At 47.6% G+C, this 19,883-nt stretch overlaps 1 protein-coding gene across 1 annotated transcript in view; it reads left to right on the forward strand.

The window, feature by feature from the left end:
• PCSK6 (proprotein convertase subtilisin/kexin type 6) overlaps nucleotides 1–10,536 on the forward strand; it is a 297,468-nt gene extending 286,932 nt beyond the window's left edge. Inside the window, exons 20-22 of the mRNA XM_004372641.1 lie at nucleotides 4,323–4,452; nucleotides 8,517–8,629; nucleotides 10,415–10,536. Coding sequence (XP_004372698.1) covers nucleotides 4,323–4,452; nucleotides 8,517–8,629; nucleotides 10,415–10,512 — 341 coding nt within the window. The 3' untranslated portion in view covers nucleotides 10,513–10,536. The remainder of the gene's footprint in view (nucleotides 1–4,322; nucleotides 4,453–8,516; nucleotides 8,630–10,414) is intronic.
• The last annotated feature ends 9,347 nt before the right edge of the window (nucleotides 10,537–19,883 follow it).

Consider the following 19,883-nt stretch of genomic DNA (forward strand, 5'->3'; position numbering starts at 1 on the left):
TACTTCTGGAAAAGGGCCAAATATCACTGCATTAGCTGTCAGGCCTCAGTCTAATTCCATAATCAAGTCAAAGAGGAAAAAAAGTTTACCCAGGCACCATGGTTACCATATAGTGTCTGAGATGACTTCTTCCCCCATGTTCAAACCTCTGCTGACAGCCAGCAGCTGCCCTGCCACTCCTGACAGCAACACCAGGTGCTCCCTGGGAACATTTCTCAGAGTAGGTGCTCAGCATGGACTTGTCCAAAGAGATGAATGGATGGGGAGATGAGTGGATAGATGGTTGATGGATGGATGGGGAGATGGATGAATGATGGATGGACAGATAGACGGATGGACAGTGTAGTTTCTTTATTCTAGTACAGTGCCTGATCCAGGATAATTAGTCCTCCTCTGATCATTGGCTTAGCTACACATTTTCCTCCGTAATTCTTTTTTTCAATAATTTTATTCATTTTTGTCATTGAGAATATACACAGCAAAACATACATCAATTCAACAGTTTCCACACGTACAATTTAGTGACATTGATTACATTCTTCCAGTTGTACAACCATTCTCACCCTCCTTTTCTGAGTTGTTCCTCCCCCATTAACATAAACTCTCTGCCCCCTAAGTTTCCTATGTAATCTTTCAAGTTGCTGTTGTCGATTTGATTCCCTACAGATAGATCCTAAAATACCATAATGCTCAAGGCAGACCTTTTTTACTGTTGTTGTCGTTAGGTGCCGTCAAGTCGCTTACAACTCATAGTGACCCTGTGTATAACCAAATAAAACACTGCCTGGTCCTGTGCCATCCTCATAATCGTTGTTATGCTTGAGCCCGTTGTTGAAGCTACTGTGACAGTCCATCTCCTTGAGGGTCTTCCTCTTTTTTGCTGACCCTCTACTTTACCAAGCATGATGTCCTCCTCCAGGGATCCCTCCTGATAACATGTCCAAAGTATGTGAGACCAAGTCTCACCGTCCTCATTTCTAAGGAGCATTCTGGCTGTACTTCCTCCAAGACAAATTTGTTCGTTCCTTTGGCAGTCCATGGTATATTCAATATTCTTCGCCAACACTGTAATTCAGAGGCATCAAGTTCTTCTTCAGTTTTCCTTATTCATTGCCCAGCTTTCACGTGCATATGAGGTGATTGAAAACACCATGGCTTGGGTCAGGAACACCTAAATCCTTAAAGTGACATCTTTGCTTTTTTAAACTTTAAAGAGGTCTTTTGCAGCAGATTTGCCAAGTGCAATGCATTGTTTGATTTCTTGGCTGCTGCTTACATGGGTGTTGATTGTGGAGCCAAGTAAAATGAAGTCCTTGACGACGTCAATATTTTTTCCATTTATCATGATGTTGCTTATTGGTCCAGTTGTGAGGATTTTTGTTTTGTTTATGTTGAGGTGTAATCCATACTGAAGGCTGTAGTCTTTGATCTTCATCAGTAAGTGCTTCAAGTCCTCTTCACTTTCAGCAAGCAATGTTGTGTCATCTACATAACGCAGGTTGTGAGTGAGTCTTTTTCCAATCCGAGTACCTCCTTTTTCCTCATATATAGTCCAAGTTCTCTGATTTTTTGCTCAGCAGACAGATTGAATAAGTATGGTGAAAGATACAACCCTGACGCACACCTTTCCTGACTTTAAACCATGCAGTATCCCCTTGTTTTGTTCGAAGGACTGCCTCTTGATCTATGTACAGGTTCCTTCTGAGCACAATTAAGTGTTCTGGAATTCCCATTCTTCACAAGGTTATCCATAATTTGTTATGATCCACACAGTTGAATGCCTTTGCATAGTCAATAAAACACAGGTAAACATCTTTCTGGTATTCTCTGCTTTCAGCCAAGATCTATTTGACGTCAGCAATGATACCCCTCATTTCACATCCTCTTCTGAGTCTGGCTTGAATTTCTGGCAGTTCCCTGTCGACATACTGCTGCAACTGCTTTTGAATGATCTTCAGCAAAATTTTACTTGCGCACAGTGGTCAAGAGCTCGTCTGCTAACCAGAAGATTGGCAGTTCGAATCCAACAGCCGCTCCTTGGAAACCCCATGGGGCAGTTCTACTCTGTCCTACAGGGTTGCTATGAGTCGGAATCGACTTGACGGCATTGGTTTTCAGGCGATATTAATGATATTGTTCAGTAATTTCCGAATTCTGTTGTAAATACATGTATCACACAACTTTAGCCAGTTCAACATTTTACACGTGTACAACTTATTGACAGCAATGATAACAGTTGGCTGTGCAACCCTACCCTTAATCAATGCAATTTTTCTATCACCATTAACCCCACTTTCCCCCCTCCCTCAAGTCCCTGGTAACCACTAAAAAACTTTGGTCTCCATACATTTTCCTTTTCTTGTCTTTTTATATAATTGAGGTCATATAATATTTGGTGGCCATTTTTGATTGGCTTATTTCACTCAGCATAATGTCTTCAATCTCCATCCATACTGTAGCATGTATCAGGACTTGATTTCTCCTACTGGCTGAGTACCATTCCATTGTATGTGTGTACCACATTTTGTTTATCCATTCGTCGGTTGATGGCCATTTACGTTGTTTCCACCTTTTGGCTATTGTGAATAGCACTGCAGTGAACATTGATGTACAAGTCTCTTTTTGAGTCTCTGCTTTCAAGTCTTTTAGATATATTTCTAAGAGTGGAATTGCTGGGTCATATGGTAGTTCTGTTTTTAGTTTTTTGAAGAACTGCCACACTGTTTTCCACAACGGCTATACCATTTTGCATTCTCACCAGCAACGGATAAGGGTTCCAATGTCCCCGCATCCTTGCCAACATCTGTTATTTTCTATTTTTTTGTTTTATCTTAGCTATCCTAGTGGGAATGATATGGTATCTTGTTATGGTTTTGATTTGCATCTCTCTGATGACTCATGACACTGAGCATCTTTTCATGTGTTTGGTGACCATGTGAATGTCCTCTTTGGTGAAATATCTATTGAAGTCTTTTGCCCATGTTATGATTGGGTTGTCTTTTTGTTGTTAAGTTGTCAAACTTACATATATATTTTGGTTATTAGAGTCTTGTCAGATATATGGTTTCCAAAGATATTCTTCCAGTCAGTAACTTGTCTTTTTACTTTTTTGGTAAAGTCTTGTGATGAACAAAAGTTTTTAATTTCTATGAGGTCCCATTTATTTATTTTGTCTTTTGTCATTTGTGCTTTTGTTATTATGTTAGATAATTCATTGTTGAAAGCTAGGCCAAACAATGTTGCCGCTCCATTTTTTTCTAAGAATTTTATGGTTTTAGTTTTCACATTTAGGTCCTTAATCCATTTTGAATTTGTTTTTGTGTATGGTGTGAGGCATGGATCCTGTTTCATTTTTCTGCATGTGGAAGTCCAATTTTCCCGGCACCATTTATTGAAGACACTCTTCTTTCCCCCATCAAATTGACTTACCACCCTTGTCAAATATCAGTTGACAGTGGATGTGTGGGTTTATTTCTGGACTCTCATATTCATAACTCTTAATCCTTTGTATAGATCTTTTGTCTTTTCAAGTCGAACTCTCCCCTAAGCCATTAGTCATTTCTTCCCTGTTGTTAAAGATGTCCTGATCATCCACACGAAACACCTGTCAACACTGTTCCCAAAAATCTTTTTTCCCTTTCCCCACATCACTTTTCACAATGCTCCATCCAATGGGAATAGCATGTAGACCACAGGTGCATTTTTACATTTCCTAATAGCTACATTTAAAAAGGTAAAAAGAAACATGAAGTTAATCTTCATAACATACTTTATTTAATCCAATGTATCTAAAATACTAGCATTTCAACATGTAATCTGCATAAAAAAGTAATGAGTTATATTACACCCTGTGTTTATTCTAAGTCTTTGTAATCCAGTGTGTGTGTGTAATTTACAGCACATCTCAATTTTGTCCAGCCACATTTCAAGTGCTCAGTAGCCACATGTGCTAGCTAATGGCTCTGGTACTGGATGGTGCGGCTGTAACAGAAGCAGGGCCTATGCCTGTTGGGAAAGGAAATGTTTGGAACCAACGTGGCCCAGGCAGTGTGGAGATGTGTTGAAGCGGTCTCATGCCTGTGAAGGTACGGGTCTTCCCATCTCCCCATCTGTGAAATGGGAACAGTGACACCTACCTCCCAGGAGCCACATGAGGATGGGGCTGGTGCAAGCTCTTCGTGGCCACTTGGGCAATGTTAGCGAAGGTGGTGGCCATGGTCACCTGAACAGTGCCCTGGAACTCACCAGGCACTGCAGTAGGCCTGGGACGCGGTGACTGGTGGGGTGGCCCTTGACATCCACTTCTTTTTCTGTCCCCACAGGGCCCAGCAGAGAAGAATGCATTCACTGTGCAAAACCTTTCCACTTCCACGACTGGAAGTGTGTGCCAACCTGCGGCGAAGGGTTCTACCCAGAACAGATGCCAGGCCTGCCCCACAAAGTGTGTCGAAGGTACAGCTCCTTTCAGACGGTCCCCTGGCTCGGCCGAGATGACGGGGCAGGGCAGTCACGGTGTCCAGCCAAGGAGCAGCATCTCCCCTGGGCAGGGGCGGGGTGGGGAGGACAGGAGCCCACCCTGCAGAGGATGGGGACACCTGCAGTTACTGATTTGGCCAAGGTCACACGTGAGTTGGTGACTTTCATTCCTGTGTTAACGAGCGTTGTGGAATACCATTGTTGTATGCCGGGTACTGGAGCTGGGGCAGGGAGAAGAACAGCAAAGGGTTGTCTGTATGCTTGCCTCCCAGGGCCGCCTTGACTGAAGGGCCCACCTGTGCTGCCCTAGGGATGCATTTGCTTTGTAGATAATTAGGAAGTTGTGTTTTTGATGGTTTTTAAGTTTTTTAAATTAGATACTTTAGAGAAAAGAATGCGGTCCTGACAGTTTCCTCATTCTACAGCCATTTGCTATCTAGCAAGTGAGCATACATTTAACCCTGTCACGGTCCTGTTTCCTTTATCCATGTGTCTACACAGCCCGCCACGCTTATTGGGTGGCTTTGGGCTGGGCAGTGTTCCCTTTTGTTGCTGGACATGGCAGTTAAGGAGGAAACCATATGCTCTGGTCTTCTCTTGTCTTGCTGAGTGTTGCCTGATATCAAGACGTAATAAACTTAGGTTCCAGGAACACTGCTGGGCAGCTCTCTGGTTCAGGAGAGAACAACAGAGAGGAGTGTGAATGTGATGATAGTGAGGATGAGGATGGGTTGTGAGGGAGGGGAGTCTGAAACAGACCCAAAAGGGAGCCCTCTGAGGTTTGTGTGACGGGCCGGGAGAGCAAGCCCGTCTTCCAGCTCACGGCTGGGGACTCATTAGCACTGGCAGATCTCAGACCCACGATGGAGTCCGCCTCCCTAGGCTGTGTTTGGAGAACTGCTCTGGGTTATAACCTCTTTTCTTAAAACAAAAAACAACGCTACAGTGAGCCAGCAAGAGGCTACCAAGTCCTTGCACTTGTGTGACTTAACAGAAGAGGGGCCCAGGGGAGGGGGCCAGGTACCTGTGAAAGGGTAGCCCCTCTTTGCTTGGATTTGAGATCGGAAACTTGCTACCTTCACCCAGCCCTGCCAAGTCTCAGAGCCCTCTGCACCGTTCTCGGAAGCAAACCTTTTGTTTTACCCAGCCAGATGGTTCACGGGTAATTCCCCAAGTACAGTAGCCCAGAGAGAACTTGGTAAAACAGTGACAATCACGTTCATTTGTCAAGTGCCCGGATCCCAGAGGATGCTGGATATCCCCATGAGCTTGGCAACCAGGCACCCCAGGGCGGCAGGGGCAGGGGGCAGACCCCCCGTCGAGTCCCCCTCGGGGACACCTGCGCCTCACTTCCACCTCGAGGAGGTGTCCAGCCTCGGAGTGGAGTTCAGAGCTGGGCTGACATGCCACGTCTCGGAGAAAACGCCCCAGAGGAAGACCCTGCACAGAGCCCCGGAGGAGGGGAACTGCAGCTTCTCAGAAAGGGCCCACCCTTGCCAGCATCCCCTTGGCCCAGAAGACCCTTCAGTGTAGAGTCCTCCCCAAGGAAACAGACTTGGGCTGCCGATTGTGTCTTCAGGGCTCGCCCAGCCTGGCAGCAGCAGCTTGGAGAGAGCACGGCCTCCCCACCTCTGTAATGCTGGTTTGCACTAGGCTGTTCCTGCTCACGGTGCCAGGCAGCTCCCTGCGAGTAAGGGGCCAGATAGCGGCCGGGGGTGGCTGGGGGGTGGCGAGGGGAGGGTACCAGAGTGCTAAGATGTGTTGCTGTGGTGTTTAGGTCAAACTGAGGAAAATCGATGATAAGTGTCTCAAAAGAGCTCCTGGACCCCCGCCCCCAGACTTAGTGAGAGACCTAGCAAGAGAGCAAGGCCGTCTTTGGAGAAAGAGAACTGCTCTGTGGGATACTTCCCCTCCCCGTTGCCCTCCCTGCACCTGCCCCCACTGGGTGCTGGATGGCAGGAGCTCAGAGACCACTTTAAGCTGTGCCCCAGGAAGTGTGACGAGAGCTCCTGGAATAAGGAGGCCTGTGTCCCTAGGTTCAGGTGTCTGACTCTTACCTGGAACAGCCCAGCAGAAAGAGGTGCAGAGAGGGGCTCAGTGGACATGCCTGCCCTTCCAGGATTTGGCAGGGTAGAATCGCCATGGTGTTTTGGGGGGTGAAGTCAAATAACTGAACACTCACCCCTGCCCTAGAGGACCACATGCAAGCCAGCCCCAACAGAAAGAAGCTGAGAGTGTCTTCCAGAGAAAAGGGAGCTTCGGGGGAGCGGGAGTCCGCTGGGCAACGTCACCCTCCCAGGGAGCAGCATGGTGCTGGATTTCTCCCCGGAGCCTCACACAGGAGCCCAGCCTCACCATACCTTCGCCTGGGTCTGTGAGACCCCCAGCAGGGAGCCCAGCTGAGCCTGCCAGACTTCTTTCTGCAGAACTGGGAGCTACAGTGGGTGTTGTTTTAAGCCACTACGTGTGTGGTGATTTGTTACATGGCAGGAGGAGACGAACACGCTGTAGTCCTGCCAGGGCAGGAAGGGAAATCCCACAGGGCCTAGTGAAGGTAGGGCTTGGAGAAGAAGCTAAGTCGAGTCCTGCCGGTACTCCACCACAGCCCACTCAGCACTCTGGCTGTGTTTGAAGCATCCTTGGCCACAAGTTTAAAGGGCGCAGTCTTGCTCATGGATGTAGTCTGTAAGAGATGCCAGCAGCGTTCCCAGGGAGTCGTCCCCTCTGCTGTGGCCTCAGGGGCCTGTGGCTGGGTCCCCCAGGGCTACAGGGGGGAGGTTCTGGGAGGCCAGGCCCAAGGGGTTCCAAAAGTGAATGAGAAACAGGTTCCTGCGCAGAGCCCCCAGCAAGCGCTCAGGGTGGGGTGGGCGGGGAGGGCCTGTCCTCAACGCAGGAGGGAGAGGGTGAGGAGCTCCTGGATGCTCATTTGCACTTCCTGCTGCTGAGGGTGGAGGCTCAATGGTAGAATCTGCGTTCACCAAGGGCTGCTTTGGAAAGAGGCACACGAAGAGCCTCATCATTGGCATCCGGTCACTGCAGGCCTCCCTCCAGGAAGGTGGCTTCTGTCCCAGACAAGAACTGCAAACACAGGCAGGGCCCTCAGTCCTGCACACATCCCTTCATCCCCTCAGATGCTGCCTCTGGGGCCTGTCCAGCCCTGAGTGGGTGGGCTGCTGTGCTGGACTCAGAGACGGTGCCTTGCAGGTCACACATGGACCCAAAGTGGGGAACAAGCAAATTCAAACCTGGGGCAGGTCAGCAAGCCTTTCCTGTAAAGGGCCAGGGAGTAAATATTTGAGGCTCTTAGGCCATACAGTCTCTGTCGCAGCGCCTCACCTCTTGCGTTGTAGCAAAAAAATCTGCCATAGACAGTGCGTCAATTTTGAGTGTGGCCGTGCTCCAATAAAACTTTATTTATAAAAAACAGGTGGCAAGCTGGGCGTGGCCCAGGGGCCAGAGTGTGCCAACCCTTCCCTTAGGTCACCTTTACTCTGTATCAGAAACAGCCCCATGGCCCTCTCTGGGCCCGGCTTGGCCTGGACTGTCAAGAGGGGGCAGGAGTTGGGAGGACACTTGGCCCTGGATGAGATAGGCACGGCCTGAAAGGCAGCTTGGTTTTCTGACAGCAGTCACCAGGCCAGCTCAGGATCAGGTCCGGCAGACACCTGGGGTGGAGTCTGGCTGAGCCCCAGGTCCACAGCCGTCAAAGCGGGCAGCCGCCAGAGGAAGCCTGTGCTGATGCTGCTCTAGGTTCCCTGGGCCTGATGGTGTCAGTGCCCGGGAGAGTGTGGACATGAGCCACAGGAAGTCTCGGAGGCCTCGGCTTGTTCCTCCCTCCTGGGCAAGCTGCAGCTTCAGTCTCGCTCCTGCTGAATGGCCGTGACTGTGTGAGGTCAGACAGGAGGAGGCCCCTGGGGCACAGCCGCCGCCTCCCCACAGAGGACCAGGGCTGAGGTGGGGAGTGTAGGGAGGGGAGGAGGGCTCCGGCAGGTGGCTGGGCCTCCTCCCCAAATCGCAGCAGCCTCTGTGTCTTCCTGCAGGTGCGACGAGAACTGTCTGAGCTGTGAAGGCTCCAGCAGGAATTGCAGCAAATGTAAGCCGGGCTTCACGCATCTGGGGACATTGTGCATCACCAACCACACGTGCAGCAACGGTGAGCGTGGCCGCCCCTCAGAGAACGGGTCAGGGAACAGCAGCCCACTGAGCAGGCCTGCTGGCCCGCGGCTTGGCGGACCGTCTCAGGACTTCTCTAGTCGATTGGGACCACGACTGCCCTCTCTCCTCCCTGCCTTTAGGCCTCTCATGTTGATCTGAGGCGTCCCGGCCACCAGCCCAGCTACTGCTGATTGGTTTGTTGGGTGACTATTAAAAATTATTTTCTTCTTGTACCATTCCCACTCTTACGCCATCGGCCCAGGCGGCCTGGTTGTAGTGACTTCATAGGAGAGGCCTCACTCAGGGGTCAAAGCCAGGAGACCTGGAGGGTGTCCATCTCAGGACCAAGAGGAGAGAGCCCTACAGCGAGGCCCATGCTCAGGCAGGGAGGCTGTGTGAGCTGGCAGGCCTGCCAGAGGGCAGGCTTAGCAGCAGGAACCCCACCAGGCACACAGGAGCTATCTACAGGGAGGACCTACACCTGGGCTGGGACCAGACACAGCCTGCTGTGCTATGGGAGGGCCTGGGTCCCCAGGTGGGCTGAGGGACAAGGATGGATGGGTTTAAAACAGAAACTCAGACGGGGACCAAAGGCAGTGCCCAGTGTGGGATTCCAGGCAGGAGGAAGGGTTGGCAGGGACGCTTGGCTGGAGCCTGGCGAGAGCCATTGCAGGACAAGCTGTGGCAGAAAAGGAACGTGCAGTGGCTGGGTGTGCCGAAGGGAGGAGCAGCCTGGAGCAGCAGCTCTGGGCACTACGTCCAGGCAGGAAGGAGGGCAGGGAACGGGCTCTGGCCCGTCTGCAGGAGCCCCAGGGATGCCTCACAAACCACAGGGAAGTGGCTCGATGCTGTGCTGTTTGGTGATTTTGGTGGTTCACAGAATTGTGTCTCTTCAAAGGCCAGAAGGCTCCCTCTTTAGGAGGTCACCTGTGTCACCTGGTCACACATCCAGTCCAAGAGCGAGTTTGTAGCAGGAGGGTCTCCCAGGGTCTGTGGACGGCCAGACATTCTCATATCCAGCAGCCAGGGACTGTCCTCCCTCCGTACTCCTCCCTCCCCCGAATCACCACGTCACCTTTTCTGTCGCTGTGTCTCATCCATCTTCCTTGACAACTCTCTCCATTCCGTCACCACCTCCTCCCATGGGGGATGACAACAGACCACGGCAGCAGCCTCATTCCAGGCCCCTCTGCCCTGCGCCCCCACCACCACCACATAGTCACCCAAAAGACAGGTCCACACAGTCTACCCAGGGCCCCTCATCTTGGTCTCCTCAGACCCCCTCTCACTTTGAGAGGCCCCTCTAGTCCACCACGTGAGGCCCTCTGTCCCTCAGAGTTGGCACAAGCCCCTCACGCCTAACTACCACCTGGGCTGACATCTGTCAAGCCCCGTCACAGGAGGGGTAATTAGGAAGGCTGCCAGGCAGCCCCACCTCACCGTGTCCCCCCACACCACCTCTGCAGCCATTACCTCCCAGCAAATGTAGAATGAATGGAACAATCTTAACAGGCCCCAGCGTCTGACTGTTTTTGTTAGTTGCCATCAAGTCAGTTTCAACTCATGGTGACCCCATGTGCGCGGAGTAGAACTGCTCCATGGGGTTTTCAAGGCTGTGACCCTTCAGAAGGAGATCACCAGGCCTGTCTTCCCCGGCACCTCTGTGTGGGTTTGAACTGTCAGCCTTTCAGGGAGTAGTCAAGTTCTTAACCATTTTCGCCCCCCAGGGGCTCCATAAAGTCTGACTAATCTCTCCTTTTTCTTTCCTGGCCGGGGGCACCAGCCGATGAGACGTTCTGTGAGATGGTGAAGTCAAACCGGCTCTGTGAGCGGAAGCTCTTCATTCAGTTCTGCTGCCGGACATGCCTCCTGGCCGGGTAGAGGGCGCTGGCCCCTCTTGCCCACCCACCCTCACCAGACCTGCGGACCAAGCCTCTGCTTGGGGAGCGGGGCGGGTGCCGTGCATTTGACAGCTTTATCTCACTGGACCAGGGCCCGCGGCAGCAGCTCTGTGCTCCCAGAACCAGGGGGATGGTGGCCTCTCAAGGAGGTGTTCTTAACGTGTTGATACTCTTTCAAACTCTGCTTCCTGGCTACATTCTTCTGGCAAACTCAAAACGGGAACAAAATGAAATCTGGAATCCACAGCTCCGGCTTCAGAGCAGTATCTGGGACCATAAGTTTATTGAATCTTCAAGACCAAAGCAGAAAGGAGAGACACTTGGCATCCCCGTCACTTTCCCAAGCTCTGTGCGGCACCTAGTCAATCTCCCCAGGGCCGCCCGCGAGGGCCCGCGTACGCCTGGTGGTGATAAAGGGCGGCTGCTCACTTGCTCCTCTGCCTGCACAGAGCCATCTGCCGGGCGGCTTGGTCGGACTGTAAATAAAACAGATTTGGGAGCATAAAATCTATGACCACTGGGTATGGAGTGTGTATTTCTACCGACTCAGCCACTTCCGAAACAGCAGCAGTGGCTTATAAAGTCACATCCAGATCCTGGGTCGGAAGATGCTTCCTTTATTTGCAGCTCTCTTCTTGGGAGCTGAGCTCCCCGTGTTGCCATGTCACTGTGTTCTTTCTGTGTCTCTGGGAGTCTCATGGCCTTGACCCCCATGTGTCCTGACGCGGAGCCCTCTGGGGCGGCCAAATGACGCGCTCCAGGGGCCCTGCAGGACCATGCAGTTCCTCTGGGCTTAACCGAGAGCAGACCTAGCCCGTGACCGGTTAATCACCAGTCTCAGCCCATCGTATGGAATTGCTTTTAAACTACACTTGGCTTCTGCCTTGTGGGAGAAGTATTCTCATGGTGGGTGTCCCTGCGTCTGTGTGTATCATGAGGCCATGTGACACAGATTGGTCGATTTCTGCTAAACCTGTGTAGACATTTTATACGCTACATGTTCTAATTTTTAGCAATGTTAATTATTTTGACAAATATTTCATATATTTTCATGGAAATGCTCAGATCTGCTTGATGAGTTCCCTTTAATACGGGAATAACATTTGCCTTAAATTTTCTCTACCTTGTTTTCCTCCATCTCGCCCCCCTCCCCTCCTTTGACTGTGATGCACTCACCTCGTTGCCCATGAGCCGGAGAGAACCAAACTGTTGTTCGTGGAATCAACAACTCCGACAAAGGAAGCACCAGAGCAAATGCAGTGTTAACACTAAATTAATAAAGGCGTTAACATTCCATGGCAAGGGAGCCTGCATTTCTTTCCAAGGTGCAAAAATTAAACGCGGGTGCTGACCGGTGTGTGAAATGGAGAGTGTTTATTTGTGGTTTCGGGGTCTGTTTGGTGTCATTACTCAGAAGGTCTTCTTTGAACTTTAGCAAATGTTGATGTAACAGAGTTAAAGGGGAAATCCCACACTTCCAACCCCAGGATGTTGTAGACAGAGACATTCATCAGACCACAATACTTGGGTGGAGGGGCTGCATCAGCCCCAGATATAGGGACACCTTCCCACGGTCAGCAGTCCCTGGGTGGTACAAGTGGTTAACGCCCTTGGTTGCTGACCCAAAGGTTGGCAGTTCGAGTCCACTGAGAGGTACCTCAGAAGAAAGGTCTGGCAATCTACTTCTGAAAAATCAGCCATTGAAAACCCTATGGAGCACAGTTCTACTCTGACACACATGGAGTCACCATGATTCAGAATTGACTCAATGGCAACTGATTTCCATTGGTCAAGGAGGACGCCCCCCGACAGTCTGGGATGCTGACCCGTGGCGATGCTGCCTCAGGTCTCTTCTCTTACAGCTCCCAGGGGTTATTTAATTAGGTTACTCTTGTCTTTTGCACAGTGATGAAAACTCACACATCCCTGGGTTACATACTGCATAGGATTTGTCCCATGGCCTCTGTGATAAGGCAGAACCTTATATTTGCTAGAACCCTTTGGCTACAAATAAAGGAAATGTACCTACTAGAACTGACTTTAGGGGAAAAAAGTGGGTGTAGGCATTGTGTTGGGAATCCAGGGTAGGCTTAGAATTTCAGGGGAGGGTGCAGCTGGGCCTCGGGAGCCCCAGAGCCAGTACTAAATGTTGGCTGACTTCTTGGACCAGCAGTAGATTGGACTGGGGTGAGCACTGATACCAGGCAGGATGACCAGAGTCCTGACCAGGCTGCAGGGAGCTCTTCCAGTGACCATGTGGCCAGAGAAGGGGGCAGCAATGGTCAGCTCTCAGGAAGTCGGGGGAGGCCACACAGCCTACCACAAGCGTGGACTGATGAGCTGTGAAGGCCAATGAGTTTGGGATACAGTAGCCTGGACAGGATTCAACCTCACCCATAAGACTGACCTTGAATTAAAACCACAACTCGCTCAGTACCTCTGGTGTAGGCACCATTTTCGTCCCTGGAGTTCAGACATTGACAGATAACAAGCTCTTTGTCCACTAAGAGCTCAGTCTAACAAGTTTGAAGGTGAATCAGGAACAGATTCGATTTATGTCCTAGAGGCACCAACCCACGAGAAGGCAACTAGGCAGCCTCAGAGAGTGTGTACCCTCCCAGGATCAGCTAGGCCAGCCCCCTTGCCTTGGTGAGGCCAGTCCTGGCGCTGACACATGGGCTGGGGAGTGGACAAGCTCTTCACAACATCCAAATGATTAAATGCCCCCTTGTTACAAGGACTGACCACATAAAATGCCTGCTCACAGATGGCCCAAACTTAAGGTTAAGATCATCCAAACTCCATTGGAGAAGCATGTTTACGGGTTTGGGGTTAACTGAGAGAATCATGGACCGCCTCCTGTGTCATTTCATAGATAAGGACACTGACGCCCAGAGAGCTGAAGTGACTTGCTTCAGGCCACACACTAGCCATGTGGCTCCCATTGCTGTGGCAGGGAGGGTACTGGCTCTTTGCAGAAGGGGCAGTCACTTCTACAGCTTGCAACATGCAGCCATAATGCATTCGTTTTAAATTAACTTTATTTCCAGAGGGTGATATTTTCCTGATTGTCATGGATTGAAGTATGTCTCCCCAAAATAGCTGTCAATTTGGCTAGGCCATGATTCCCAGTATTGTGTGATTGTCCACCATTTTGTCATATGATGTGATTTTCCTATGTGTTGTAAATCCTGTCTCTATGATGTTGATGAGGTGAGATTAATGGCAGTTATGTTAATGAGGCAGGACTCAACCTACAAGATTGGATTGTGTCTTCAGCCAATCTCTTTTGAGATATAAAATAGAGAAGCGAGCAGAGAGACAGGAACCTCCTGCCACCAAAAAAGCAGCACCAGGAGCAGAACGTATCCTTTGGACCTGGGGTTCCTGTGCGAAGAAGCTCGTAGACTAGAGGAAGATTGATGACAAGGAACTTCCCACAGAACAGATAGAGACAGCCTTCCCTAGAGCTGACGCCCTGAATTCAGACTTCTAGCCTACTAGACTGTGAGAGAATAAATTTCTCTTTGTTAAACCCACCCACTTGTGGTATTTCTGTTATAGCAGCACTAGATAACTAAGACACTGACTTTGGCCTCATATTCTTTGGCCCCTCACAATGGTCCCCATGTGCAGACCCCCATCCTTCCCCAGCCAGTGCTGACTTTGTACCTTGTAACTCTTCCAAGCAAACAAGACTTGAAGCATTTACTGAGGAAAATCAAAGACTACAGCCTTCAGTATGGATTACACCTCAACATAAAAAAAACAAAAATCCTCACAACTGGACCAATAAGAAAGATCATGATAAATGGAGAAAACACTGAAGTTGTCAAGGATTTCATTTTACCTGGATCCGAGATCAATGCCCATGGAAGCAGCAGTCAAGAAATCAACGTATTGCAGTGAGCAAAGATGTCGCTTTGAGGACTAAGGTGTGCCTGACCCAAGCCATGGTATTTTCAATCACCTCATATGCATGTGAAAGCTGGACAATAAATAAGGAAGCCTGAAGAAGTATCGATGCCTTTGAATTGTGGTGTTGGTGAAGAATATTGTATATACTATGGACTGCCAGAAGAACAAACAAATCTGTCTTGAAAGACATACAGCGAGAATGCTGCTTGGAAGCAAGGATGGTGAGACTTCATCTCACATACTTTGGACGTGTTATCAGGAAGGACTAATCCCTGAAGAAGGACATCATGCTTGGTAAAGTAGAGGGTCAGCAAAAATGAGGAAGACCCTCAATGAGATGAACTGACACAGTGGCAGCAACAATGGGCTCAAGTATAACAAGGATTATGAGGATGGTGCAGGACCAGGCAGTGTTTCGTTCTGTTGTACGTAGGCTCGCTGTGAGTCAGAACTGACTTGATGGTCCCTAACAACAATAACTCTTCAAAGGGCTGGGGAGAATTGCACTTTCTAGAGAAGACACACCTGTAATGATGTTTATGCACACAAACGTATAATGAAAAAGGGGTGTCAAAACATATAATGAGAAAGAGGTGTCAAAAGAAAAAAGCTGATTAACAAGTCAATGAGAGTTAACAGGGTTTATTGAACAAGAAACTGTTCACGCGTAGGGAGTGTCCAGCTGAGAAGCTTGTTCAAGCAGAGTGAATATGGAGTTTTTAAAGGCAGGGGATTCTAGTAAGGAGGTTACAGTAATTGGGTCATTGGTCAATGTCCTTAATTGAAGGGAGGGTTTTACAAAGTGGGAGGTCTTTCTGTCATTGGTTTCATAGGTATACTTGTCTGTCGAGGATTGGTGGTGTCTGGCATGATGAGTCAGAAACATTTTTTTATGTCAAGTTGTTTCATTTGGAAAGTGTCTGCGATTAGAATACTTTGAAAACTCCCTATTGTTCTGTCAAGGTTTGTACCTGGCACAAGTGGCCATTGTGATTTATTGTTCTTGGAAAGGTTTTGCACCTGGCACAAACAGCCCTTAATTTTTATTTAGTATTTAACAGGGTATCAAAAGAGCTTTAAGAATATAAGAGGGCAACATAATCTAAATGTGTCCAGGAGTGGGGTATCCTTGAACTTGGGGAGATGGCCATCCACTGCATTTGTTATCATTGACACTATGGCTGGAGAAGACCTTAAACCTGAAAGCTGGGGTAAGCTGGGGCTCCTGGGAGCTGGTGAGGGTTTAGGAGGTTTAGATCAGAGCGAATGGAAAGGGAAGGAGGTAGGGAAGTGAAGTGCAACAGAAAGACATTTTACAAGAACAAGCAAGGGTGATGGAGAGTAGTAAACCCACGTCATTCTCTAGCGTCTTAAGGCTCTGTCCAACCGGCTGGGAGGCAACCAGACGCTGGCTGTCCTGGAAAAGGAGGAGTTTGCATCCCTGCCCCAGCCTCCTCTACTGCTTCCTTCCCAGGAACCCCAGGTCTGACCTTTCCTGGCTGGTTGTCCGAGGCCTTCCCTGACACCCCAGGCTCTATGGCTTGTCTGTGCACAGAACAGCACCCTCAGGTGGTACAGTACTGAGCACCCACCTCAGGTCCTGGAGTTCCGTTCCTACCACCTAAAGCTCCCTCTCCCCCACTATGTAGCAGCCTCACTGAAGGAAGATCAGACACCTCCTAGGTTCTCTGCTGAGCCAATAGAAACTAGTGTGCCCAGAGAACATATCTTTGCCAAAAACAGTGGTTCTCAACCAGGGGTGATTTTGTCCCCCAGGGGACATTTGGCAATGTCTGGAGGCATTTTGGGGTGTCACAACTGGGAGGATACTACTGGCATCTAGTGGGTAGAAGCCAGGGATGCTGCTAAATATCCTACAATGCATAGGACAGCCCCCACAACAAAGAATTATCCAGACCAAAATGTCAACAGTGCTGAGGTTGAGAAATCCTGGTCAAAAGAAATGGAATCAAAAAAGAAAATTCTGTTCTCAACTTCATAAAGATACCTGAAAATAAATAAAACAGCCTATACTTTGATATCCGTTCCTGTTCATGTGTTGGAGCAGGGGAAACCCTATACAACTTCCCCTTTTTAAAGTAAAGAAATAAACCCCCCTTTTCTAACCCAGCAAAAGAAAGGCCAAGGAAAAAGAGCTCTCCGGTCTAAGGTCTCCACCTGGTGGTTCTCTCTGGCATTAAATGAAGTTTGGATGGTTTTCTAACAATTACAAAGCAAAGTTACAGAGAAGTTGCAAATGCAGTACAAAGACCTTTCTTCCTGAACAAGTTGAGAGTAATTCTCAGATAAAAAAACCAAACCAAACCCTTTGCCGTCGAGTCGATTCCAACTCATAGCAACCCTACAGGACACAGGAGAACTGCCCCATAGGGTTTCCAAGGAGCAGCTGGTGGATTCGAACTGCCAGCCTTTTGGTTAGCAGCCGAGCTCTTAACCACTGTGCCTCCAGGGCTCCAAATTCTCAGATAAGTTGCCCAGATATTTTGGTGAGCATTTCCTATGAACAAGGACATTCTCCTACAGGACCACAATACAATGATCAGAATCAGGAAATGAACATTTCTCTAGTAATTCCATCTAATCCTCTGACTCCACCGCACGTCTGCCAGTTTGTCATACTGTAGTGGCTTGCGTGTTGCTCTGATACTGGAAGCTCTGCCACCGGTATTTCAAATGCCAGCAGGTCACCTTTGGTGGACAGGATTCAGCTGAGCTTCCAGACTAAGACAAACTAGGAAGAAGGATCTGGCAGTCTACTTCTGAAAAAATTGGCCAATGAAAACCTTATGAATAGCAGTGGAACATTGTCTGATATAGTGTCAGAAGATGAGCCCCTCAGGTTGGAAGGCACTAAAAAAATATGACTGGGAAAGAGCTGCCTCCTCAAAGAAGAGTTGACCTTAATGACGTAGATAAAATCAAGTTTTTGGACCTTCATTTGCTGATGTGGCACGACTTAAAATGAGAAAAAAACAGCTGCAAACATCCGTTAATAATCAGAATGTGGAATATATGAAGTATAAATCTGGGAAAATTGAAGGTCCTCAAAAATAAAATGGAACACATAAAGATCAATATCCTAGGCATTAATGAGCTGAAATGGACTGGTATTGACCATTTTGAATCAGACAATCATATGGTCTGCTGTGCTGGAAATGACAAATTGAAGAGGAATGACGTTGCGTTCATCAAGGTCTGTCCTGAAGTACAACACTGTCAGTGATAGGATAATATACATACACCTACAAGGAATATGACTATCATTCAAATTTATGCACCAACCACTAATGAGGAAATTGACAATTTTTACCAACTTCTGCAGTCTGAAATTGATCAAACACGCAATCAAGATGCATTGATAATTACTGATGATTGGAATGTGAAAGCTGGAAACAGAAGATGGATTGGTAGTTGGAAAATATGGCCTTGGTGATAGAAATGATGCCAGAGATTGCATGAGAGAATTTTGGAAAACCAACAACTTCTTCATTGCAAAGACCTTTTTTCAACAACATACTTGGCAACTCTATATGTGAAACTCACCGGATGGAAAACATAGGAGTCAAATCAACTACATATGTAGAAAAACATGACAGAAAAGCTCAATATCATCAGTCAGAACAAGGCTGGGGCAGACTGTGGTTCATATGTAAGTTCAAGCAGAAGCTGAAGAAAATTGAAACAAGTCCACGAGAGCCAAAATACAAACTTGAGTATATCCCACCTGAGTTTGGAGACCAAGTCAAGAATAGATTTGACACAACTCTGTGAGAGTGTGCCCCCCAGACACCCTTTTAGCTCAGTACTGAAGTCACTCTTGAGGATCACCCTTCACCCAAAGATTAGACATGCCCATAAAACAAACAATAATACGCATAACTCAACCATGTATACGAGACTAAAGGGGCACACCAGCCCAGAGGCAAGGACGAGAAGTCAGAAGGGCACAGGAAAGCTAGATGGATGCAGCACTGGACGTGCTCACTTGTCTATGCCAAGAAATTTGGAAGACAGCTACCTGGCCAACCAGCTGGAAGAGATCCATATATGTGCCTATTCCAAAGAAAAGTTATCCAACCTGTTGCAGAAATTATCAATCATTCATATCACGCACAAGTAAAACTTTGCTGAAACTCATTCAAAAGTGGTTGCAGTGGTACATCAACAGGGAACTGCCAAAAATTCAAGCCAGATTCAGAAGAGGACATGGAACAAGGGATATCATTGCTGATGTCAAATGGATCTTGGCTGAAAGCAGAGAATACCATAAAGATGTTTACCTTCATTTTATTGACTATGCAAATGCATTTGACTCTGTGGCTCATAACAAATTATGGATAACATTTTGAAGAATGGGAATTCCTGAACACTTAACTGTGCTGCAAGACTGTGGCCCCCAGACATCCTGCTAACTCAGAACTGAAACCACTCCCAAAGCCCACTTTTCAGACAAAGACAACAAACAACACACGTATGGAACATGCCTCTTAGTTCAATGAAATATACGAGACCAAATGGGCAACTACTGCCCAAAAGCAAGACAAGAAGTCAGGAAGGGACAGAAACTGGACAAATGGACACAGGAAACCAGGACTGGAAAGGAGAAGCGTGCTGTCACATTGTGGGGGTTGCAACCAATGTCATAAAACAATATGTGTATAAGTTTTTGAATGAGATTAACTTGAGCTGTAAACTTTCACCTAAAGCACAATAAAATTTTAAAAAATTAGTGACTTTGGTAAGACCACTTGATACAATGTCAATATACAAAAATCAGTTGCATTTCCATAATTCCAGAAACTGATGACAAGAAAATGGAATTTTTAAAACAAAAGCTACTATTTACAATAACATCTTTTACTAAATCTAGTACAAGATGTATGACACTTTTACACAGAAACTATAAAACATTACTGAGAGTAATTAAAGAGGATCTAAATTAATGTAGGGTTATACCATGTTCAATGATTAGAATACTCAATATTGTAAAGATATCCATTCTCTCCAAATTTTTCTACAGATCTAATACAATAAATATCAGAATATGAGTTCTTTTTTAGATTTAAGATCTATTAAAAGTTTATATTAAAATGTAAAGGGCAGGACAGGAACAAGGATGCCCTTTATCTCCACTCCTGTTTAACCTTGGGCTGGAAGTCCTAGCTAGAGCAATAAGGCAAGAAAAAGAAATAAAGGGCATCCAAATTGGTAATGAACTTAAACTGTCCATGTTTGCAGATGATATGATACTATACATAGAAAACCTTAAAGACTCCACGAGAAAATTACTGGAACTAATAGAAAGATTCAGCAGAGTAGCAGGATACAAGATAAACATACAAAAATCAGTTGGATTCCTATACACCAATAAAGAGAACAATGAAAATGAAATCAGAAAAACAATACAATTTA

The sequence above is a fragment of the Trichechus manatus genome, unplaced genomic scaffold (genome assembly GCF_000243295.1).
Source record: "Trichechus manatus latirostris isolate Lorelei unplaced genomic scaffold, TriManLat1.0 scaffold00019, whole genome shotgun sequence".
In the NCBI taxonomy this organism is placed as follows: Eukaryota; Metazoa; Chordata; class Mammalia; order Sirenia; family Trichechidae; genus Trichechus; species Trichechus manatus.